Source organism: Zeus faber (assembly GCF_960531495.2).
Source record: "Zeus faber genome assembly, chromosome: 15".
Classification (NCBI taxonomy): Eukaryota; Metazoa; Chordata; class Actinopteri; order Zeiformes; family Zeidae; genus Zeus; species Zeus faber.
The window spans coordinates 10,462,714-10,487,982 of NC_137194.1; the positions used below are offsets into that span (position 1 = coordinate 10,462,714).

Consider the following 25,269-nt stretch of genomic DNA (forward strand, 5'->3'; position numbering starts at 1 on the left):
TGAAAGCCAAGCGACCTCATCTCATCGTCTGATAACTCAGTCAGACGCAGGATCGACGAGATGGGAGAGAATGTGTCAGAACAGCTGATAATGGTGAATGGACTCAACCTCAGTCTCCAAGGAAAAGCAGTAACCATGTTTAATGTCCAGAATAAAACAGATGCAAACCGTACCCGTATTACTTCTGGTCGGATGTGGGCCGCCAACACTTTTGAGGTATTCAAGTGGGCCGTGAGTGCGGAAAGGTTGAGAGCCACTGGTCTATAAAATCAACCATGTGAAGCCAAACGTTTTCGTAAAATTTTGTGTTATGTCAAAAAAAAGACACATACCACACGGCTCTCTTTCATAAAAGATTTCTTTAATTTACTTTTTCGTCCATCCTGTAGGTACAGTGTACGTCTTAGACGCCCGCAACACACACAAAAAAACATTGATTCTGCTTATGTACTTTGTCAGTGATTATATTTATCGTTGCAGAATTTGTAACGGAGCCCACAGTGGGTCCAGTGAAACGCCCCGTCGAAACACAGACTGTTTACATCAGTGGTCCCAAGTCGTTATAACAAGATTGTTTCTACTCGATTAGGTAAGATCACAACACTGAGGGTGGTAGACACACACGCACATCTAAACACGAAAAACGACATAAACCTGTATTTCACACATACGCGCACAGACACACACACACACCCACACATGCCCACAAGCAGATTGAGAAAAAACACACACGAACATCATAGATCTACAGACACCAAAAAGCTACATTACATACAAAAATCAGAAATATTTCAAAATATACAGTTATTATTTACAGGTCAAGTATACACCCTGTCACTCTCACTAAAGATACTTGTCAAGAATTTTTCCAGAATTTACATCAATATATATATGTATATATATACAGATTAAATACATCGTCTTAAGCACTATAAATATAGCTATGTTTTCGTCACATAAAGATTTTTGCACAGTCAAAAAAATACACTATTACCCGAATGTGACCCGGTTGATCCCAGCCAGTTGTAACTCGGCTAACCTTGGGAATTTCAAAGTACATTTTCATTACATAACATGACACATGGACAAGACAAAGAGACCCTGGAGTTGTGCGTCTTACATGACTTGTGATACTGCGGAATTGTACTTTAACAGCGCTTCATAACCTCTTTCTGTCGTGTGAGTTCAAATAAAGTCATGCCAGGTTCGAGAAGCAGAATCTCACTGGTAAAAGAAATCTTTAATTGCACCATGTCTAAATTTGTAAACTGAGGATATTGCCTCAAGGTGAAAATCAATCATATAATCATTGATTATGACTCGAACGTCTCTGAAATGTGCTTTTGTGGCCACGTTCACCTTGATTTCACTCACTTACACTTGTTTACTTGCTTACAGAAGCACTTGTTTCACAGAAATGCAGTTTAATAATTATTCTGTATGGCCTAGTGCAGCCATTCCCAACCTGAGGTGCAAGACCCTGAAAATGTGTCGCTGGGCTGCACAAGGCCTTTTCGAGAAATTGTGAAATTTGTTAAAATGCAAAAGTCAAATATGGCATCAAAAATCGACATGAGCTGTCATGTCGGGATGCCGGAATCAAAACATAGACGACAGATTCACTGGTTGATGAATATCATATTGCGTCAAACCCTGACCGCAATGATCTTTAGTTCAATGAGCTCAGTAAATGTTCTCCAAATGACCATCTGGTCAACATTAGCCATGCTTTGTGCTTTCTCTCATGTGCTTGCTCTGATGTGCTTGCTTTTCAGCGCCTGAAACACAGCTTTTTACTTGTTTGTGCCTTTATCCTAGCTCAAGTTCCCGGTGCGTTTGCACGTCTTTTGTGGCTTTTATCAATATTTCTTTACGCGCCAGCTGTCAATATTGCATCTCCATTTACACATAAGACACTGATCAGGCTCGAAACTCGGATGTTCCGCATCGTCTGTGCTCCTGCTGCCGCACGACTCCAGGGTCTCCACTTAATTAAAGTGCTCAAGTGAAGAAGACAACATGTTGGTCCAAACTCCGACATGAAAACACGCTGGGTGATCGAGAACTGTGCAAAAAGAATAAATGTATAAGGCCAAGGAGACGACAAGGATGCTGATCAGGCACCAGACAATGTGACAGACTGTGCCTCAGCCCAAACACCTGTTGGTCACATGGATGATGGTCTCAGGTCAGAGCCTCCCTGCTCCTCCTCAGGCCAGCAGAGACCCCTGGTGGCGGAAACGTGTATTACCACAAACTTAGTGGTGTATTGCCACACGAGATTATACATTAAAAAAAAACAACTATAGTTTTCAAACATCAGCCAACACGTCGTTGGAATTTGAAAGAGAGGGCTCCTAAAAATTCAATTTACGAAAAAAAACAACTCGGCACGGCAGTGACCAGGGAACATCAGTGTGCTGTAATAGAGATAGAAGAGGGTTTTTTTGGGGTAAAATTTGCCGTCACCTTGTCTTATCACTGTATTGCTCAAAGTACTGTACAGCACAAGGAGAAGCGAGACAGCGCTGTCACTTTCTCCTTGACACCCCCCCCCCCCAGGTAACAAGGCCCTATATTTAAACATGAAGGGAAGCTGCTCACATTCATTCAGTGGCACACACACACGCACACGCACACGCACACGCACACGCACACACACACACACACACACTATTTACACAAACACATCTACACGATAAACACACACGCACACACATCTACAGGCAAGAACGTGAAGATGGACACATAGAAACACCAAGAAATATTGTCCCAGATTGGTATAAATACACACTTGTTTACGCACACACACACATACACACACACACATAAACACCTCTCCCATTATCCCTCGTTTTGACAGACAAAAAAATAAATCGCATATCGCATAACGCATATATCTTTGTCTCCCTCTAGCTTACACACACACACACGCACGCACGCACGCACCCACGCACCCACGCACACAGACACACACATGCAGGCGTGCCCACACACACACACACACACACACACACACACACACACACACACACACATGCTCTGACAAAGACAAATCCGGAGCTGCCTGATAATAAAATGGACACCGCTCTGCTGTCTTCCCTGGTGTTGATCAAAATGAGGGAGCTTCGTCTCGGGCCGCTCGTAACTGGAATCGAGAGAGACAGGAGCGCGGGGAGCGGCCGGCTGCGGCTCCCCACGCTCCCGAAAACCTGGGTTTTGTTTCGGGAGAAAGGGAAACCCTTCCGGCGAAAGGCGCCGACAGAACGCGCGCTTCGGGGCCCCGAAATCGAGCGAAGGGGAAACTTTTTGACAGCGGCGTCGCGCGGTGGGGTTTTGTGCGGCTTGCGGCAGCAGCGGCACCTGGGACCGGACCGCCGCAGGACGCGCGAGTGCGGTGTTCGACGGGCAAACGGGGGGGGGGAGACAGGCGCGGGAAATACCAATCACGTCACGCTTTCATTCCCATGACTCTCCCCCCACCCCGTCCGCCACGCGCCAGGGTCGATGCGGGAGAACCTCGGAGAGCTCCGCCCCCCAGGGACGCTCTAAACGACGACAACAACGCAAAAAATAAAATAAAAAAAACAAGGTTCCCCCCCCCCCCCCCCCGGCTTAGCCCAGCGTAAGCCGCGGCGGCGCTCAGGACACCTCAACCCCCCGTTTAATCCTAGACGACGCTTTGAATCTCGACCCCCCCCCCCCCCCCCCCCCCCTCTCTCTCTCCGTGTGAACCACACCTTAAAAAAGGCCAAACAAAACGCTGTTGCCTGGCGGGGAATCCGTTCCCCCGCGCTCGTTTTATCCGTCGCGGCCGCTGCAGAGCGAGAGAGAGAGAGAGAGAGAGAGAGGGAGGGACGGGGAGCGTCCGGCATCGAGGGTCAAGGTGTACGGAACGCCGCGAACAACCCCCGCCCCCGTAGCGCTCCGTCTTTTTCTCTTTCTTTACCTCCGCCTCCTATGACCTCCCCCCGGTCTCTCCGTCTCTGGACGCTGCGGGTTGGGGCGTCGAGTGGGTGGGGGGGACTTGGGGGCGGTGCATCTCACGGGCTCTCGGATCATAGCTCGGACTCGGGCGACCCGATGTTCTGGTAGCCCGTCTTGGTGCTGGTGCCGTAGTTGGTGCTGGTCATCTCCTGGGTGCCGCCGGGCCCCAGGTAGGCGCGGTGCGCCGGCATGGGGGACGGGGCCTCGCTGGGGTTCTTGCTGAGGATGAAGCGCTGCTCGTCCTGCTCCTCCAGGTTGGACATGTCCTTCATCATGCCCTTGCGGTAGGAGACGGACAGCTTGTTGGAGCCGTCCGACATCAGGTTGAAGCGGCGCGCCACGAAGACGACGGGCAGCGGCAGCAGGGCGGCCGCGATGAGGGCGTAGGCCATGGCCAGGGCCCAGGGCGGGTAGCTCATGAAGCGCTCCGATCCCTGAGGGAGGGACAGACGGGGGGGTAAGAGAAACAGAGTTATTAAAAGCGATGGGTTGAGAGGGGGGGGAAACAGGACGATACGGCGGGGGGAAGGCGGACGGCAGAGGAGCAGAAAGGTTAGAGTCCACCCCAGACTGGATTCCGGCCACGTTTCAGATGCTGAGCAGATGTAAGATGCTCTGAGGCGGAAGGGGGGGTTGGCCGGGGCTTCTGGAACTATCATCAAGGGCTGTTTGTGCTATCTCTCCCTCTCTCTCTCTCTCCGTCTCTCTCCCTCTCTCTCTCTCTCTCTCTCTGCCCCTCTTCTCTTTATCTATCTCCATCTCTGTCCGTGTGTGCCTCCTTGTATGTCTGTTTCCCCGAAACATATACAAATGCACATCACCCCCTCGCCCGGAGGCATCGGGAAAATGTGGCCGGCAGTGCAGTTAATGGAAAAATCACCGTAATCCCTCTTTCTCTCTCTCCGTCTCTGCACCCAGAGGCCCGCTAGAGGATATCCAGAGAGCGGTCTGGTCAGCACCGGATTAGAGCGACGGCCCCGTACCGCCCAGTGCAGGAGCGGGGACAAGGCCCAGGGTCACGGCTTTCAGGCCTCCAGACGGCGCGGAGGCCCAAGTGCTGTTCTGGACTAAGTTGGCAGGACACGGAGAAAGTGGCGCTGAGGCGGGCGGGGCGCCTTTTTTTTTTTACGACAGGCAGCTGTTCCTGCTGCGAACTGAGGGGATGGACTTGATGGTACTGACTCAGTCAGTGCTGCAGACCTGCCAACCTCGGGAAATTATGTTGAGTAGCACAACAGTGGAACGGGGAGTCTCTGTGGCGTTTGAGTTACCGCAGCTTAATGACTCCATCAGTTATTCACACCGTAGCCGTCTCCTAACGAGGCTAATCACATCGTGTGCAAGCTACTACGGCTAAATATATATACTTTTCATTAGAATATACCCCTTGAAATGCATCAAGTTACTGAACTTTTTTACCAACTAGAGATGCAACGATTGCAATTTTCTTGGCCGATTCCAATTTCCAATTTAAAAGAAATATGCGTGCAGGTTGGCAGGTCTGGTCGTGGCAGGATTTCAAGATCTACCATGATATCACAACTACATCTGGGACGTGGCCGAGGAGCCTTTGTTTGGGAACCCTCTGCTGGACTCTGCGCTCCTCCCCTCCTCCAGCCTGCGCTGCAGCTTGCACAGGGCTTGGTGCGTCAAGTTGGGCCATCTGGTGGAGCAGCTCACGGAGACGACGGAACATCAGATCCTCCAGACCGCTACGCAGGTTGGTGGAGGAAGTCCGTGCTTCCCTGCCTACGCCCTCTAGAGCTTTTATTTAGCACCATACCCTGTCTGACCAATGGGATGATGAGTGTATATGTGTCTCTCCTGCGGTGGAGTGGGAGGTGGAGCAGGACAGCCTCCTGTCTTTTGCTACTCCCAAGCCGGGGTAGTTGGAGGCAGTGAGTACACCTACGCTCTCTGGCAGCGGTGCGAGTGTCGAGGGGGCCCCAGTTGTTTGGCCCAGGAGCTTCCCCTAACAGACGCTGGCGATCCCCTGTACAAGCAGCCCCTTGACAAACGGACGGGCGACCTCCAGTGGAGGACTGTGCGCGGGGCGGCGGCTACAAACGCGTCTCTGGCACACCTGGATCTTCTGCTCTGAGAGGGAGACACCGCAGCACCTGGATGTTCTGTGTCCTCGGCTGCAGGGGCCTGTTTGGGCTGCTGGAGCGCTGGGTTCGGAGTCTGGGGGGAAAGCTTCTCCTTTTATGATTTTTATTTTTGGTCTGCCTTACCCGGTGTCAATCAGGTCCGTGCGTGTTCTCGTAAACACTGTTTCGGGGGTGGCCAAGCTGGCCATTTGGAAAACCAGGAAAAACGCCGGAAGGGGTCGGTGGATCGAGCCCAGATGACGACTGGTCTGCCTATCAGCCCACCTCAGGGTGGAGTCTACAAAACACAAACTGACTTGAAAATTGACACTTCTAAATGTGTTTGGGGTGGGGTTTTTTTTCTGTGCTCTGTCCAGGAAGATTCCCTTATTCTTAACCTGTGAATTTCCTGTGCTTTTCTTTTTTATATCTCTTTTATCTTTTTAATTTTTAGTTATTTTATCTCCTTCGCGATCTAGGTACTGCTGCTGTTTTACATGATTTAGTCGAAATAAAGGAACCCTAAAAGTAAAAGTGTCGGCTGCGTCTCACTCTCTTGCTCTTGTGCCCAGACCTCAAGGTTTTCGGGGGCGACTGACCTCCGCCTCTACCCAGGCGTTGTAGCCGGCGGGGCTGACGGCCATCTCGATGATGGTGGCGATGATGAGCACTGACAGGATGGCGGGGGAGACGTACTTCCACATGTAGAAGTAGAAGGAGTAAGGCCTGAAGCCCAGCATGTCCTCCAGGTCCTGCATGAACCTGCGGCAGGGGGAGGACAGGCAGAAAGCAGGCAAGCAGGGAAGAAATAAAGATGGACAGAAAAGGGATGTAATCAAGAAAACATAGGAACAAAAAAGTTGAATAATGAGAAATAGTACACAGGAGTGTATACTACTGTATATGTGGTATATGTATGTGTGTCCCTTTCTTTACATATACATGACGGAGAAAACTTGTTTGGTATAAAGATTATACTCTTTAATACAAATACAGGATCTCTTAGTTTGTCAAGCCACAGAAATGGTTGTGACCTTGTGGTTAAACGTAATTTTCGGTTAAAAGGTGGTGTGGTTAAAAGTTGAAAATACGTTAATACGTTAATTTATTTTTTTAATGAATACATTTTTGAAGGATCATTTGGTTTAAAAAAATAATAAAACATCCATCTATAAATGGGGTCAGATCGGGTCCCGCTTGGTTTTAAGTTTTTCATTGTCCTCCCTGTTACCTCTTGGTGCCGTAGATCCAGGCCACGGAGATGTTCTCCAGGATCACCACCAGGGTGAGCGGCAGGCCGGCCGAGTAGTCGTCAAACATGGTGACAAAGTAATTCCCGGAGCGCTGCACGAACAGCAGGCCCAAGAAGAAGGCGATGATACAGCAGACCACTGCAGAGAGAGGGAGAGAGAGAGAGAGAGAGAGAGAGAGAGAGAGAGAGAGAGCGAGAGAGCGAGAGGGAGTGCTGGTGCTGGTAAGATGACATCTATACTCAAATGACACAGCAGGGTTGGCAAAATTCATTCAGGTTGTCAAATGCATTTTGTGAAGGAAGATTTGGATTTCTAGCACTGATAAAATGATTTTTTTTTAAATCAATCAAGGAGGCTGATACTATATTATAAGCAAACATTAATTTCAATAGGGGAATTTCAATAACTATAATAATTATTATTAAATTACAATAACACATAAATCGCTTTATTAAAATAGAGTATAAGAATAGGAGAGCCTGAAAATTCAATTATCAATGTTTTGATCCAAATTTTGATAAAAAGACAAAACACTTCATAAATATCTTCATAAAGCAAATAGAGCAACATAACAACATAAAAAAGAGGGTAAAGCTAAATATGAGCGAAAATCAGCAAATTATTGATAACAACCAATAAAAGGCTAAATCTATGTCGATACATCAACAGGCCAAATGAACTTATGATAATCATGATGAAGGATTTACTTTGATGATAAATTATATGAAATTATATCAGGGTACTGAAAACAACAACCAGACTTTGATACTTGTTCTGCTGATCAAGCTGCCCAGCCATATGTGCACCGATAAGATGAGATCAGATCCATCAATCTCCATCCGCCCCACCACTCACCACACAGGATCTCCTTGCGGATCTTGAAGGCGTCCAGAATGGGCGTGGTGATGCCCGTCATGGTACCGATCATGCTGCCCAGTCCCAGGTTGATGAGCATGAAGAAGAACATGACGGACCAGAAGGGGCTGCCGGGGAAGTGTGTCATGGCCTCTGTGAAGGCGATAAAGGCCAGGCCTGTACCCTGCACCGCCTAGTAGAGAGAGAGAGAGAGAGAGAGAGAAAGAGAGAGAGAGCGAGAGAGAGGCTTCATTGTTAGATATTTATCATATTTATGGCCTCGACACAGCCTTTGGGCGGACGACCTCCCGTGCAAACCTTGTTGAGTTCATCCTCCAGGACGCAGGCGTCGAGGCCGAGCCGAGCAAAGTCGTCCTCCTTCACCGCCTTGATGACGCCGTACATCTCGCTGTAGTCCTGGGCGGAGAGGTGTGAGAAGTTGATGTGAGGTGGGATGAGCTCTTTGCTCAGCACGCCGCTGTTCAGGAAGCCCAGGATCTTCTCCGCGTTCCTTGAAGAGGGAGGAGTCGAGGCAACATGGCCTTAGCGTGAGCAGCCACAGGCTGAGACCATATTATATTCAAACAGTCGAAGGCCAACGGTGGCCGTCATGGACTTGCACCGTGGGGGCACTCACTCGACAACACACTTCTCGTTCATGAGGTTGGCCTTGAAGCCCAGCACCGCGAACACCACCAGCGTCGCCAGGATGGAGGTGACAAAGTTGATGATGGAAACCAGCGCTGCGTCGAAGTGACAGTTGTTGTCCCGCTTGTTGTAGCTGGAGAACGCGATGACGCCTCCGAAGCCCAGACCCAGCGCGAAGAAGACCTGGGTGGCTGCTTCCCTCCACACCTGGGGCTCCAGCATCTTCTCCAGCTGGAGATGGGGACAGGGGCGGAGACGGGGACAGGGAGAAGGCGGTGGAGTTTGGTTTGAGTTGGAATAGATACACGCAGACACAAAGTCATTCTGTAAGTCCCCCTTTTATGTACCGAAGTAATGCAGAAAATGATTTCTTCAATGATACAGAAACCAGCCAGTACATGCATGGACTTCTACATGCATCAGTTACTGTAAATACGAAACCAGGGTTAAGTTTATTTGTGGTTCTTATTTTCTTTTGTCTAGTTTCATTTTCTCCCTTTACTTTAGAATGTGCAATCCAATATCCTGCAAGAAAATCTCTCACGGTGGTGAATTATGCTCTGCAGCTGTTTAGGTGCGAGCAACACTAGAGGGAGACAAAAGCAGACTTTCCGTCCAGAAAGCCTGTCCCGCAGTGTAAATGATTCATCAAATCCAGAGGCTGAAGCGTAGATCACTCATGGCTGAGTGGTTTACACAGACACGGTGTTACTTGCATATGCTGGATTTATTTCTGGGAAACAAGCCATGACTGAGCGATGAACACCGAGGCACAAGTAGTTTAAAGGAAAACCGTTGTATTTTCTAATCCAAACCTCCCGATGATTGTTTGGTCACTGGGATATATATTTTGTAAATCGACTTATTTTCCTTTAAAGGACTTGTATTTCCTTAAGTTAAAAATTCTATTTTTGACTATGATATTTTTCTTTCATTGAAGCGTACAGAAAAATGTATGTATTTGTTCAAAGATACTTTTTTTTTGTGGGGGGTCATTTTAATGCTTTATTGGACAGTTACAGTGGCAGGGGATGACATGCAGCAAATGGCCTCGTGCCGAAAACGAACGACTTGAAAGTGGTGCGCTCTTACCAGGTGAGTCCCCCGGGCGCCCAGAAAAATGTATATTAAATGTGACATCTCTTTGGTGCTTGTGGGATAATTGTCAGGCTAAAGGATGGAGTACTTGGTTTGAAAAAAAGATCATCCCATATAGAGCACAGTCGGTCTGGGCGATATATCGATGTAATATCGATACTGTGATATGAGACTAAATATCGTCTGGGATCATAATATCTTTAAATGTCATTTTCTGAGCCTATGAAGGCATAGACTGTTCTGATTTATGCCTGTACCTGCTTGGTCATAATATCCGCATTGCTATGAGAAAATATTGTGATATTTTGCTATTTTCAGTTTGAAGTCAGCACGTCTTTTCCTCCATCTGTATTCCTCTGACCTTGGGGGTGAACATGTGGGCGATGCCGTCCACGGCTCCCTTAAGCAGCAGCCCACGCACTAGGAAGCAAAAGAGCACCACGTAGGGGAAGAGGGAGCTGAAGTACATCACCTGAGAGCGAGAGAGAGAGCGAGAGAGCGAGGGAGAGAGAGAGAGAGAGAGAGTGCGTGAGAGAGAGAGAGAGAGTGCGTGAGAGACAAAAAGATTATCAAGTCCATCGCACTTCCGTTGCCATGGACACAACTCGTCTGCAGCCTCACACATGGATGGAGCTCACACTACATCCATATGTACGCACGCACACACACACACACACACACACACGCACACACACACACGCACACACACACACACACACACACACACACACACACACACACAATAAATCTAATCAAAGCTTTACTGTTTATTTACTTTTCAGCATCTCTGAAATCAGAATATGTGGAGAGCGATCCTGGAGGTTTTATTGGGGGGGTGATGCGATCGCCGCAGCGTTTCTGTGAGGTGTCGTAGCATCGTCCTAATAATTCCATTACAAGGTTTGGAATTTGAAAGAGCGGCGTTAGGACTTTGGCAACCGTCACTCTGCTGTTTTATTTCCTATTGAGAATGCAGCGCTGTGGTACATGACTCACTCCCTGGATCGGGATTACAGGACATTTTTTGCCGTTGCTGCCAACCAAAGCATTTTTTTCCATCTACGTTCCGCCCCAGTCTCTGCTCGGCTCAATCTAAACTGATTAATGTTGCATGTCCCTCTCTCTCTCTCTCTCTCTCTCTCTCTCTCGCTCTCTCTCTCTCTCTCGCTCGCTCTCTCATAACATAGATGAGATCTAAAAATAGAACTATGATGATTAAGCCCTGACACCTAACCTTTGACCGACAAGCATTAGAAAGGGAAAAAAAACCTTATAAATATGCGGTTTACACGTAAAATGATAGAACTGCAGTTAGGATGTACTATCGAAAATGACAAATAAATAAATAAAAATGTCAGAGCAGTAATCCCCCCCCCCCCTGTGGTGTTTTCCCAGAGGCTCCAGACCCTGAGGAGGGAGCCCAGGAGAACCCGTTACCTTCCCGGAGGACTGGATGCCCTTGATGACGGCCAGGCAGACGATGATCCAGGCTCCCAGCAGCGAGAGGGTCATCCTCCAGTTCAGGCCGCCGGTGTCGTCGATGCTGCTGGTGATGTTGAGGGTCTGCCGGTACCAGAAGTAGGTGGTGGCCGAGCTTTTCTCACACTCAGGCTCCACGACTAGGGGCGAAGGAAACAGGAAAGAGACGATGGACGGGGATGATCACGTGGCCGTCTTTACTGACGGCGTGATACGCGACGGGCTTCGGCTCGACAAATCTTTACAAGGAAAAAGGAACGAATGGGGAGTCGAGAATGGGAGCTGTGTCTGTGATGGGACGCGCTGCGGATACGGACGGAGCTCACGCTGACGGGATCTGATCTGATCTGATCCTTGACCCGGTCGGAACTCGCCGCGTGCGTCTGGCCCGTGTTAGGACCAGGGCGCCCTCGCCCCGCGGAGCGGCCGTACCCTCTGACCGTCTGACCCCTGGGCCAGGCTACCCACGCTGCTTTGTGTTAGCGGTGCAGAGGGATGCAGCCCGTCCAGCGGATGAGGCCTGTTTTCGGCGCCGCCTCGAGCCTTGCACTGTATAGTTTCGGCGGCATCTGCTTCTGCTGAACCAATTTTCCGAAATGTGGGAACGTCTCGAGGCACACAGCAGTGTTCCGCAGTGCTTTGGTCGAGCCGGCAGTTTGTGTTGTACATTACCGGGCTTTTATGTACGGGCTGTTTTGCCGTGTTGCCTCATTCTAAACTGCTTTCCATCAGCGAAAGAATTAAATGTATTTTTCTAAACTCTGTGTTTGGCGTTGCGGACTCACTGGCTTGGCTTCCATTCCTGCGAATAGGGCACTCGGCCCAGGGCAGCGGGTACTGGAAGGACTGGAAGAAATAGAAGATGCTCCAGCCGATAATAACGTTATAGTAGAGTCCCACGAAACCGCAGACCTGGAGGGGAAAGCAGAGATAGCAGTCACGCCCGGCGCGCTCCAACACAATGTGCCCGCCACACATCCCAGCTGCGTGGCAGACACCACAAACACGAGGAGCTTTGAAGAGTGTAATGGAAGACAAAGGAGGACAATGTGGGGTTTGGCGGTGACGGATGTGCCCTCCTGTCGTCGGGTCCGAGACTCCAAGCGCGGCGGCTTTAAGTCGGCGAATGAATTAATTATTGAGGTGAGCACTCAGCGGCTCGGTCTGCGTTCCTGCAGTGGAGGCATTTATAGCCGCGGAACCGCCCCATGACACTTCCCTGCTAGAACGCCTCACTGCCCCGGACCAGGGAAACCGACTGGCTTTTTACTGACTCGACGGTTGAACTATATAATGGGTTATTGATTGATGTACAGTACTAAGGAGATCACTGAAGGAATGACTAACCTGGTCGCCGAGCGACTAGATCCCTGTTTTCACTCGACATTGGGAATACAATACATTTAACACTCACCTGGTCTGAGAAAGGGGGGGTTGCAAGGGGGATGCAAATTTGGGCGGCTAATAAAACACACATCCGCTGAACAATGCGACCACACTGCAACTTTATTTCTCTGTGAACCAAACGGTTTCATCAACATCTACAGTATGTCTGTGCCATTTATAATAATGACCCAAGCTGTAATCACAGGGGATACATGACTTGGCAGCCACACCCAGTTCTGCCCAATAATGAATTCAGCCCTTAAACACTCAAGTCAGGACACTTCAAATCAAACTATGATTGGAATAAAATTGTGTTATCGGCACATGCTTTATTTGATCAAGTTTTGCCGAGTAAGTAATTTTTCCACATTTAAAAATGCCAAGCCGTTCGTGCCCTCAGAAATACTGACATTTATCCATTTATTTAGTTATCTATTTTAATAAAACATCGATGACTCTATTTTTTTTTTTTTTTATTTTTATTTTATTTTGAACCTGTGCTGTCAGCATGCAGGGCATACAGCACAGAGTATTTGTGCCATTGCATCTAGGACAGCAGGAGTTAGTCTGCAAGTGGAGTTCAAGTTCCCAGCCTGCAATGCAACTCTTTATTAATTCTTAAATCATCAAGAACTGCTGCAATAACTCTGTCCTGTGGACGACCTGTAGGACGACAAGAGCACAGTTTTTGGTTATAGAGAACAACCAACATCGATGACTCTAAACACTCATGAACCACAGACGTCCGATCATTCCTCATCATCGATGAACACCCGCGAAGACCATCCCCGCGAGTTGCATGCAGTTCTCACGGGGAACGCGGAATTTGGCCTCTAATAAACACCGGGTGCACAAACACAATACAATACAAAACTAAACAAATACAAGCCTGCCTCAAATAAAGACCGGGGGAGCTGCAGCGCTGGTAGTTGTATGTCGTTTTGTTTTTTTTGACCATGTTGTTCTGTGTTTATCAAAATATCCTGCATTGCACGTATGAAAAATATGTCTGCGGGAAACATGACGCAAGACAACAGTAGTTCCAAATATGTACCTGCATGGAGATACTGTATATGAGGTAAGTAAGTTGGTTTTGGTGGCTGGAAATATTCATTGTAGGTCTTGTCATTAAGATTTAGAAGTTATTTTGAGGCAGCAACAACCGTTCAGTCACAAGGTAGAAGCTGCAATCACTTTTTGGCAAGTGGAAGACTGCTTTTTATGGTTATGTAGGTTTAGTTTACAAAGAGAAAAGACAGCGCCCTCTCCTCTCCCCTCCCCTCCTTTCCTCTCTTCTCCCCTCCTCCCCTCTCATGAAAGAAAAAAGAAAAAAATGGCGCATGATTTAATATAGTGGAAAAACTGAAAGAGAAGTGTGATAAAGTGACGAAGTGACAAAGTGACGAATGGAAGATTTTCCGAAAATTCCTGGAAGGCACACATAACCCGCGTGTGTGTCTTCCAGGGATGCCAGAGGACACTCGCGTACAACAGACCACACGCTGAATTGAATTAAACGGATTCCTCACCATGAGGCTGGAAACCCCGATGCCGCCGAGCTGCGGGTAGACGTAGTTCCACACCCCGATGCTGCCGCGCCGGATCCTCTGACCCACCGCCAGCTCCAGGAAGAACAGCGGGATCCCGATGAGGAGCAGGAGGATGGAGTAGGGCACCAGGTACGCACCTGAGACACAGGACCAATTTGCAGGTTGGATATATGTACCTGACATTTAATATTTTTTTAACGTACTTCTTTCAAATGTGAGACAACCTCTATAGGCTGCTGGAGGCCGGAATCCATTATGGTGATGGTGGGTTGTAAGTAGGGCTGCTGATATATTGATATAATATTGATATTGCGATATTATCTGGGATTTTGGTTATCGTAATATAGTGAAATTAAAATAAATATGTGTTTTGGTAAGGTAATGTGATTTTCTGACTACCCTAGTTGTTCTAATCAATGCGTCTACCTGCTTGATCATGTTCATTATTTCCTGAGTATAAGATATCTTTATGAACGCACCGACACTCATCCCCAAAATCATCATCAACTAAGTTATCCATATCCAGGTATTTATCAGAAACATTGCAATATTTGATTTCGTCAATCTCATCCAGCCCTTAGTATTAGAATGTGCGTGTGGCAGACGCGGGGGCACGGTCAAGCCGGTGGCTGGATGCAAGGGGAAGTCAGGTCCCCCAGCTAATGGCACCGGCATTGGCTGTGGCCAATTAAGCTGTTTGGCCAGCGGCGGCCGGGGAGAGTTTTCTTAATGTCTGTTTTGTCTTTCAGTGAGAGAGAGCGATCAGAGCAGAGTGCTAGCTGTCTGACGCTGCAAAACCCATCCGTCTTTTGTTTTATCTTGTCCCGGAGCTTATTATCCTTATTATTGTTCCCGCTTATTGTTCCCACACACAGCGTGATTTATGTTGAATGTTATATGTTGTTGTATGTCTGTTGCCAAAACTTTGAGTCTTTCTCCGTCGTTCCACCGAACCCCATAGCCAGCTGGCTACCATGTGTTATGGAAATTACATACACGCGTAATTCCGGACCCAAATTCCAATTAATTGGAATTTGGGTCCAGAATTCCGCCCTGGGATTATTTGTTATTTAAAGTGTTGTTTTATTTTATTTCTATATAAGATTACAAACATTTTACTGTAAGTTACAGGAGGGAGGTATTCCTTCCGTATTTGGTGAAAAAGGTTCATTGTGCAAAAGCTCAGCGGATGGCATCAAACGCTCTCAGCCAATGTCAAATTTTGGGATCAATTTTCTCCATCCTCCGCACTCTCCCTCCAATTTTTGCTCTCTTTCCCCCTTCAGCAACCCTTTCAGCTGTCTGCCTGCTTTTTCTTTTTTTTTTTTAATCTACCACAGTTCACCCCTCCCTTTGTTCTTTTTTTAGCTGGCGCGCGCGCCCAAGCTGCTTGCGTCAGGACGCGGAGGGGCGTCGTGGTGACCGGAAGATCCCGACCAGAGAGCGGAGCCTCGTGTCACCTCCGGCTTTTACCCAGACCCCAAAAAGCGAATCACTGCAACAGCTGGCGGGGGAGGTGGCGGAACCACCCGGAACCCAGGCGGACGCTCTGGGATCTGACGCTCTGACGCTGTTAGAAATAGAATACTGGTGTTTCTACGCTTGAGGGATTTTGTTCAATTTTGGCAAATCCACTGACAATCTATCAGAAGGCGTATTTCTAGGAGGGAGGAAGGGCGGAAGGAAGGAAGGAAGGAAGCAGAAAAAAGTATAAACAGTATAAAGTACAAAGAGTCTATGACAGAGACTAAGGAAGGAAGGATGGAAGGAATGAAAGAAGACAGGAAGGAAACAGAGTTAAAGCGTGAAAAAGAGAAAGGGAGGAAGAAAGTATGGGAGGAAGGAAAGAAGGAGGGAATGAAGGAAGGTAGGAACGAGAGAAGGAAGGAAGTTGGGACAGAAGGGGGGATGGATGAAAGGAAGGAGGACAGGAACAAAAGAGGGAAGTGAGGCGGGACGGCGGAAATTAAAGAAAGAAGGAAGGAGGGAGGGAGAGAAGCAGAACTGATCCGAAAAAGAGCCAGGAAGGAAGGAACGACGGAAGAAAGGAAGGAATGAGAGGAGGAGGAAGGAAGTAAGCGTGGAAGGGAGGCTCGACGGAAGGAAGGGGGAGGGACGGAAGGAGACGGGAAGGAGGAATCGAAGGGAAGAAGGCAGCGTTTTCTGCGTCAGCGCGACGCAGAAAGCGTCACACACGGACACACAACACACGCGCGCGCACACACACGCACACACACACACACACACACACAAATGATTTCTCCGGTTCCACGACACCATGCAGCTCATCTAGTGTAGCTAGTGTAGTCCCACGCAAAACAATCCGACAATACGCATTTGGAAAAACCTGTGTTGACCCTTTTCCAATTTCCTCCGCCTTTGTTACAGCGAAGCAACCCACACATCAGTCCGTCTGCGTGTGTGTGTCTGCAGCGGATGATTCAGATAATGCTAAGCGGATAAGCCTGAGAAACTCTGCAAGCAAAGCAAATAGTGTTTAAAATGGAGGCTTTTTGGTCCCATTGTGCTGGAGTGTCCAACTGCGGCTGAAGGAAAACCCAATTATCTCCTCCGCTGCAGAAGGTGAAAGTCCACTTTGCGTTTGAGGCCGACATGAGCGGCTTGATAATTGGGCGACGCGACGTATCCAGCAGCGGAAAAAAAAACCACAGCCTTGTCACCGGGTGTTTAAATGCTAAATGGGCTGCGTTGGATGTGGCGCCCTTTCTGGTGCTTTCAAAGCCGCTCCCCAATTACGCCTGACGTTCACCCGTTCACACACATTCATACAGACAAGGCGCAAAAAAAAACAAAAAAGCGGGTCACACGCGGTCGAAAAAGAAGACGGCAATAAAGTGACAAAGAGAACGGCGTACAGTATGTGGAGACCTCATGACGTGCAGGACGTCCTCCTGCGTGCGGGTGAAGCGAATGATCAAATAATCGATTGACGTTTGTAGTCGTCGAATGACGAATGACTGATTCATCATGTAAAATGGTCAAAAACTGTCTGAATGTCTGTCTCTGTCCTATATTTTCACATTAATTTGTGCGTTTTTGACTGCTATTTCAAGATTGTTTTTTGGGGGGGGTTCAGATAACCTTTAATGAGCATTTCCCATTGTTTCTACATCATTACGACCCTATTTTGCCATGATTGCAAGGACCGTCAATCAATCAACGGCATGGATTTCGAAATGGAAAATCCAAAATCCAAAGGATTAAGTTATCACAAAAATAACAGTGCGTTTCAGCCCGAGCACAGTATCTCGCACTCCTCTATTGTCAGTGGATAAAAGAACCACGGCATTCATTGCGATGTCGGTGCAGGGAATAACCCTGATGGCCGAGATCAGGAGGGATTTTGTTGTCATGACTTGTGGTCGTTTCAGAGAAGGCACTCTGCAGTGGGTGTGACAGTGTTTTCGTTTTCCATTACGCTCTGTGCCTCCGGGTTGTGGGACGCCGGCAGAAGCTAAATGGCGGAGAATAATGTCCATTGGCGCGCGGCGAGACGGGGCACGGGGCGGCCCGGGGAAATGTGCAAAAATCACAGGTGGCCGGAGCCGTCGGTGCCGTGTGACCCCGCAGCCCGGTGCACACGTGCGGACGGGGGGAGGCTCCGTGTGTTGTGTCGCGCGGGGGCACGCGTCACGTCACACACGAAGCAACGCACGCAGGAAAGTCCACCCACACACACACACACACACACACACACACACACACACACACACACACATGCAGGCAGACATTTAAAATAAATCTGCTGCAGCACTAGACCAAAAGCAGTCATGATTCAACATTTGATATTAAGGAAACGAGGAGGATTAATTGTTTGGAATTTCTGTAATGTGACCAGATTAAATTTTCGCTGGGAAGAGATATCAGAGGTATCAAGCGATCAACGTCTATTAAAATACTGCGGCTGTTTTCGTCATTATTGAATGTAGCAAAACACCAGAAAAAAAAACACTGACACGCGCACGTCAAGTCTCCTTTACACTATGAAACACTCGAATCGGTTGTGTTTTCCCCCGTTCCAAAAACCAACGTTCATCGGGCACAATTGAAGAGTCAAATCACTCTGGAGATTGATTTGCTTGATATGCAGCCGCTCATTAACATCCTCAGTCCCTCGTCTCCAGTTTCAAGAACGGAGAGCCGCATTGTGTCGTGTCTGGGTTTTCGATTCACAGATGGATTGCTCTCGCTTTTCCAAAAGACAGAATGAACTCTTGTTTTTACAATTCGTTCATATGAAATACCAAACGACAAACACCGGGTCCATCGGCGCAGCCTTTCAAAAAGCAACTGTTTGCAACTGTCCCGAACTGGCCGGGAGTACGTGGCTAAAAGCAAGCTCCTGATTCCAGTGCGGTGCGGAGCCGTCCATTCACTTACAAATCGAGTGGTGTAACTGTACAGAACCGTCTCAGTCAGAAAGCCAAGTCAATGTAAGGACACAAAGTACAGCACAGCCGATGAAGTCTATATTGCTTGAATATTGCATGATTAATTACATATTTTTCCTACTTTCACGGAGCGCACATGAGTATTGGCCCACTGGATACTAAAGCTGCAAATCATGATGTTTAAAATGACTGGGTTCGGGATGGACCAATCAATACGAAGCGTACAGCCAATGAACGTTGGAAACTGAGCTGCTTTTATTCAATTTGTCCAAAACAGAAATCAAACTCCAAGTTATATGTTTAAATAATGACGTTGCCTCTTGAGTCTAAGTCAAATTCAAACGGGAGTAGTGGGAGTAATGGTCAGCTTCTTCTGGTCGATCCGCAGAGAACCTACCTCCACCATTCTTCTGACAGAGGTAGGGGAACCTCCAGACGTTGCCCAGGCCTACGGAGAAGCCCACCTGGGCCAGGATGTACTCCATCTTGTTGTTCCAGGCCGGCCGGCCGTCCTCCCCGTCGGGGTCGGGCGACGGCAGCAGGCCCTTCCCGGGGGCGATGGCCCCGGGGCTCAGGCCCATGCTCATCTGGCTGCTCTTGTAGTCCATGGGCTGCTCCAGGGCCAGCAGGTCGGCCACCGACTCGGTGACCGCCTCGTTGCTGTGCTCCCGCTGGGTCACCTTGCTGTGCTTGGGCATGGCGGTCGCAGAGGAGGTCCTCGTGAGGGTGGGAGCGACGGACGGGCGGAGGACGAGGGAGGCGGGGGACACAGGGGGGCGAGCCGGTGATGCCGAAGAGCGAGATCTAGTGTAGGGAGGTTCGAGAGGCCGCCACAGAGGAAACGTTGGGCTCCTTCTCCTTCTTTTTAAACCTGCAAAGTGAAAGATTTGGAGAGAGTCACAGGCATGAGGTGCATGTTTGCACTATATTTTGTGATGTATATTGCATTAGCACGTACTATATTTAAACACCATAATAAATATGAGCTTTGGGTGATGATTAGAGTAAACATTAATGCCCTCCCTAGGAATTAAAAATGTGTTATCTTATCTTATCTTATCTTATATGTAACTAAATGATCAGGTGAAAACTGATCAAAAAAAAAAATCGACTCGACCAAAAGAAGTGAATTCCAGAAAGACAAAATATTTTAAAAAAGACCCCAGATTTGAATATATAGAAAATGATAAATATAGTTATTGGGCACATGGTGATGAACTGGGTCACTGTATGGCACCCAGCAGGAGCTATTTCAGCAATGCTCGTCATGGCAGAGCAAAAGGAAAGGGAGATTGTATTACAGCACAACCAGTTCATATGACTAAACAATAAAGTTTAGTCATATGAACAGTGTTGCAGAGCACATGAACAGTGGTAAGCGCGGTGATCAGTGGTCTGATTGTGCTGCAGCTGGTCTCGAGAGGCTCGAGACACGATGCAGCGAAAGGACCGAGCATTCGGTGTTTGGTTCATTACTTGGCCTGCCATTTGCCTTTTTCTGCCTTTTGACTTCACATGGTGGTAGAATGTAGAATTGGTCGATTCCAGAACCTTTGCATTAACTGGCATCATTACACGTTGGTTCCCGATAATGACAAGACTCGTCCTGAAAATATGCCTTTCCAAGCTGGCTGCCATGTGATCATTTCATAGACTGTGTAGCGCGCTCCTCTAAGAGAAGCCAGTTTAGACTACATCTGTATCCATACTTATAAATGAATTAATGAATGAATCAGGAAGAAGCAGCATTAAAATAAGCGTCTGAGAGCATATTTTCTGATACGTTTTGATATGAGGGTTACATCAAATAGTATTTATAACGGCAGTTTAACCATAGACACAAAAAAGTTAACATCAGTTCAATCCCAAACAACGAGCATGTCGTGGCAGAGTGGAGTTTGCCGGTGAAATTAAATGGCAGTTTGATCTGAGGTAAGAGGCCTCCAGAGTGGAGATGGAGGAAGCGGAGCCAGATTCTCGGAGGCGGTGACTGCCTAGGAATGGTAGCTGGCAGCCGGCAGCCGGCGGGCCGGTCGACCTGCCAGAGCTCAGCCAGCCCCCCGCCCCCGCCCCCGCCCCCGCCCCCGCCCCACCTTCCCCCCAGAACCCAGAGTCCATTTCCACGGCACGCACATCACATTCTTCTGGGGAGGCCCCGCAGTCACGGCGCGCGGAGGCTCGGAGACCGCTCGTCCCGACTCCTCAGACAGCAATGACCTTTCCCACGGTAGCGCGCCCGCAGCTCCCCGCACGGAGGCCGAACTGGGACGGGCGGCCGGGGGTGGAGGAGGTGTCCTTCTCAAAGCCCTTTGCGGCAGAAAGGGATGTAGTCTGAGGTTTCAAACGTGTTGAGTGGAAATTGGAAATCGGATGTTTTCCCTGACAAGACACTTGACCCATCACTTTTTCTGCCCATGTTTGGTTGCATTTCATCGGTGATGAAGCAGCAGAGTGACGGGTGTCTGGCGTCTGCAAAGATAATACACTTTATCAAAACAGAAGCGGCCGCCTGTCACACTTTGGCTGCCTGTCATTTTTGTGAACACGGGGAAACGGTGGGTTACGCTTGGTAAGGCAGCTCTAATTAAACTGTAAAAGTAGGCAAATTTTGGCCCGTTGTGGAGAAATAGCTGATGTGAGTCACACTTGGTTTTTCAGAATGAGTGCAACAACAGAGGTGAGGAGGCAGTGTGTCTTTTTTTTTTTTTTTTTTTTTTTAAGAAACACAGACGGTACTGCGATGATTCCAACTACAGTACGTACTCAACATCGTACAGGATTATGTTAATTTAAGCAACCTGCCATACATCATGGCTGCAGTACGACAAGGTGAGTGACCAGCAGTGAACAGTATGGATTAGGTAAAGCCAACATGACACAAGCACGTTCCTCCACCTGTATTCCCTCCGCCTCCATCAGTCTATCAACATAAACTAGGCAACCCTGGTGCTGATGAAGAAACAGCACAGGTTTCCCCAGCATCAGCCACAGAGAAATGCTCCACTTGTATCTTGTCGCCGGTTGCTTAGCAATGGCCCTTAATGCAAAATTGAAATCCCATCCCTGCAGCACGAGCGGTCCTCTATCTCTCATCTCCCCCCGAATGGACAGACACGATACCCCCCGAAGGACGTCTGCAAATAACAGTTACTACCACAAAGGAGAAGTGGGAATGATGTGGGCGATAAAATGCGAGATCCTTTGTGTGCTGGATGGCTTGTCAGTGCGGCAGTTACCGACGATCGCATAGCTCCATTATCATAAATGTCCACCTTATTGCCCCAGAAGTCCATGCAAACACAAAAGCGATCGACAAAAAACCTGAATGGCTCTGCCTGTCCCTTGGGTCGGAGTGTGACTGGGACGCGGACAGGTCCAAAATGGCACCGTTCAGCTCAGTGGCAACATTTCCTTCCACATACTGTGTCTCATGCACTGCATCCTCTATAGGTGGAATCATGTCAATAACCTGGGATAGTCAATTCAAGGTCAAGGAATATGCGTCGCAAAACCCAATGCAGACGTTGAACAGCAGTAACAGGAGACAATTCATCATTATCTTCTATTGCTCGAGCTGCCTCGGAAAAATTGCATACTGGGGTACGTCTAAAATTAGAAGCAGAGAAGCAATTCATTTTTGATAATAATAATAATATCCTTCTCCTCCTCCTCCTCCTTCTTCTTCTTCTTCTTCTTCTTCTTCTTCTTCTTCTTCTTCTTCCTCTTCTTCTCCTTCTTGTTATTATTATTATTAGTAATACAATAATAATAATAATAATAATAATAATAATTATAATAATAATAATAATCAGTCTTACCTCAGCCCGTGTCGGTACGATCCACAGTATCTGGACCTTTATCTCTGCGGGCTGTGCACACGCAGCATCCCTGTGCACGGAAGAAGGAGAGAAAAAAACCCACCGAATCCAAGACGCAACACCAGTCACGCAGCGTGGACGGCGCCGTCAATTTTCCTCAACTCGGACGCGCGTCGCCAGGAACTCGACGATTATTATCGGTGACGTCGCGTGTCAGGTTTTTTTTTTTTTGTTTTTTTTGTTGTTTTTTTTTTTTATTCGTACTTTTCGGAGCACAGCTGGACAGCGGTTTGTCGCGCGCGTGTCTCGGCTCTCTGCGGCGCGCGCACCGTGTCAATGGCCCAGCGGCTCCTGTGACCACGTGGTCGCGGTTGTGTTGTGGAATAATCCAACCCCCCCCCACACACACACACACCCCCATCCCACATCCACTCACAGGATGGAGACATCACTATGGAGAAGTCACGACGAGGTCTGACGCAGGTTTGACTCACCAACTCCTGCTTACGTCAGCGATCCGATATCGTTAAGGTCGGAAAAAAAAAAAAAAAAAAAAACCCAAACAAAAAAACAACATCTGCAGTGTTCCCAGGAGGCGCTGATAACCTGGTTAACCGCAGGCGATGCGCCTCTAATGCGCTGTATTAAAGCGGTAATCCGTGAGATGCATTGGTCAGGAAATCGCTTACTCGATGCTTTTTTTTTTAGGTGACACTTCGTCACGAACAGCCGTTCAGTGTTACTGGTCTTATTGGTGTGCTCGCTCTATATGCTCTTTTCATAGTTGGTGGCGGGGTCCGCCGTTGCCGGCAAGAATGCAAGGATCGGAAGATTGGTGAGTAAACTGTTCAAATGTTCATAAAAAGGAACAGCACCCTTGAATGCAAAAAGAGTCCCCACCACCACAAATAATAATAATAATAATAATAATAATAATAATAATAATAATAAGGAGCAGTATATGGATAAGCCCCCTATCTATACACTAATGGGACTAATACGGACTAAATTGAATGTCTTAACTAAAGGTGCAGTGTGTAGAATTTACGGAACAGACTTGGCAGAAATGGAATATAATACTCATTCGTATGCTTTAATTGGTCTATCATCCCACGAATATCAGAGTTGTGTTATCGTCACCTTAGAATGAGCCGTTTATATCTACACGGGGCGGGTGCGCTTCACGGAGGTTGCCATGTTGCACCGCCATGTTTCTTCTACAGCACCCAGAGCGGACAAACGAAACACTGACTCTGGAGAAGGCCTTTCGCGTTTTTTCTCTTCCACAGAGGCTGCTGCGTTGCACCGCCAATTCAGTTGGTTGCGATCTGCAACCACAGCTAGATGCCACTAAATTCTACACACTGCACCTTTAAATTACTGGTGGAATTTTTGCAATACCCCCCAGTAACATAGACACACACTTTTTTTTTTCAATGCTAAAGGACATGTATTCTCACAGGGGGCTCTGATCATTTGAGGAAAAGTCATGTTTTTTAGAAAGTCTGTCACCAGCAATTGATTCCACCCATGGCTCCATCTGCTCCACTCCCACTGCGTACAGTATTTCCCCTCATGGGATGCTGGGGGGAGAGCATTTTCACAAAACAGCCAGCATGTTCATGATAATATCTTTGGATTATCTTGTTGTTATTATATTACATAATCAATATTGTTGCATCATCATCATCATCATCATCATCATCATCATCATCATCATCATCATCATCATCATCACCGTTGCAATGCTAAAGTGACTAAATATAGTATACGCACATAAATACGCACACGGTAATGTAATAGCTGGATACATTGATACCCATATACCCATAACAAATAAAAGGTCCAAAATATTCCAACTAAATAATGGGTCAGTCCCTATAATGTGCTGAATGGTATACTTACTTAAAGAAATAACTGTAAAACATTGTCTGGCAAGGCAGGCATTAGAAGTGGAGTAAAACAGGTATACCTTTCGGTGAAACAAAGGCTCTTCTAGGTTCTATTTGGCTGATATACAAACTAAAAACATTGCACCATGTCAGGGAAGGCCTTATTTAAACCCGCTCTACGTGATATATTATTTCTTTGGACAAGCGTGTTGGTGAGAGCAGCCCATGGGCGGCAATGTACTGCTCCCTATGTCCAGTATCCATAAACCAAGTTCAGAAAGTCTAAATACTGCTGCCAGCCAGAGGACGTACGTCAAGCAAGGACACGGACTCCTGCCCGGAGGATTAGGAACGGTATTACATGCTGGAATTTGCTTCCAGTGTATCAGCAGTTGAAGTATATCCAGCAGGATTGAAAGATTACTTTTCCTCCTTCCCTTTCCTTTTTCTCAGCCCAAGAGTGGCTGAATGTGCTTCTATTTTTCTCGACCTAATATCAAATTCAGTGTCGCCAGACGTCGCCGTCTATTGCTTTTATCGATTTGGTGTGTGATTCAAATTGCCGCGTGAGGACGGCGGTGAAGGTTGTTTACACCTGGGGAACCGAACGCTCGCCTTTCTCCGAGGCTGTTCTGTGTCCAAATCACAACATAAGTAGATGCCTGGAGCGTGGGCGCACACACATACGCACGCACGCACACACACACATACGCGCACACGCACACACACACACACATACACACATGTACATGCACATGCACATGGACACGCACACACATGCACGCCCTTGACCAATCCATT

General features: G+C 47.8%; 1 protein-coding gene across 1 annotated transcript; it reads right to left on the reverse strand.

Annotated features, from left to right (window-relative positions):
• Positions 1 to 4,058: 4,058 nt before the first annotated feature.
• slc6a17 (solute carrier family 6 member 17) lies at positions 4,059 to 22,858 on the reverse strand (the record flags this gene model as incomplete). The annotated part of the gene is made up of 12 exons (XM_080015425.1): positions 22,577 to 22,858; positions 19,156 to 19,629; positions 14,326 to 14,483; positions 12,196 to 12,322; positions 11,369 to 11,550; positions 10,293 to 10,403; positions 8,823 to 9,064; positions 8,504 to 8,696; positions 8,186 to 8,378; positions 7,309 to 7,468; positions 6,677 to 6,839; positions 4,059 to 4,421 (listed from the first exon to the last, which is right to left on the reverse strand). The coding sequence occupies exons 2-12, from the start codon at positions 19,454 to 19,456 to the stop codon at positions 4,059 to 4,061; spliced, it is 2,193 nt and encodes a 730-aa protein (XP_079871551.1). The 5' UTR covers positions 19,457 to 19,629; positions 22,577 to 22,858.
• Between the last annotated feature and the right edge of the window lie 2,411 nt (positions 22,859 to 25,269).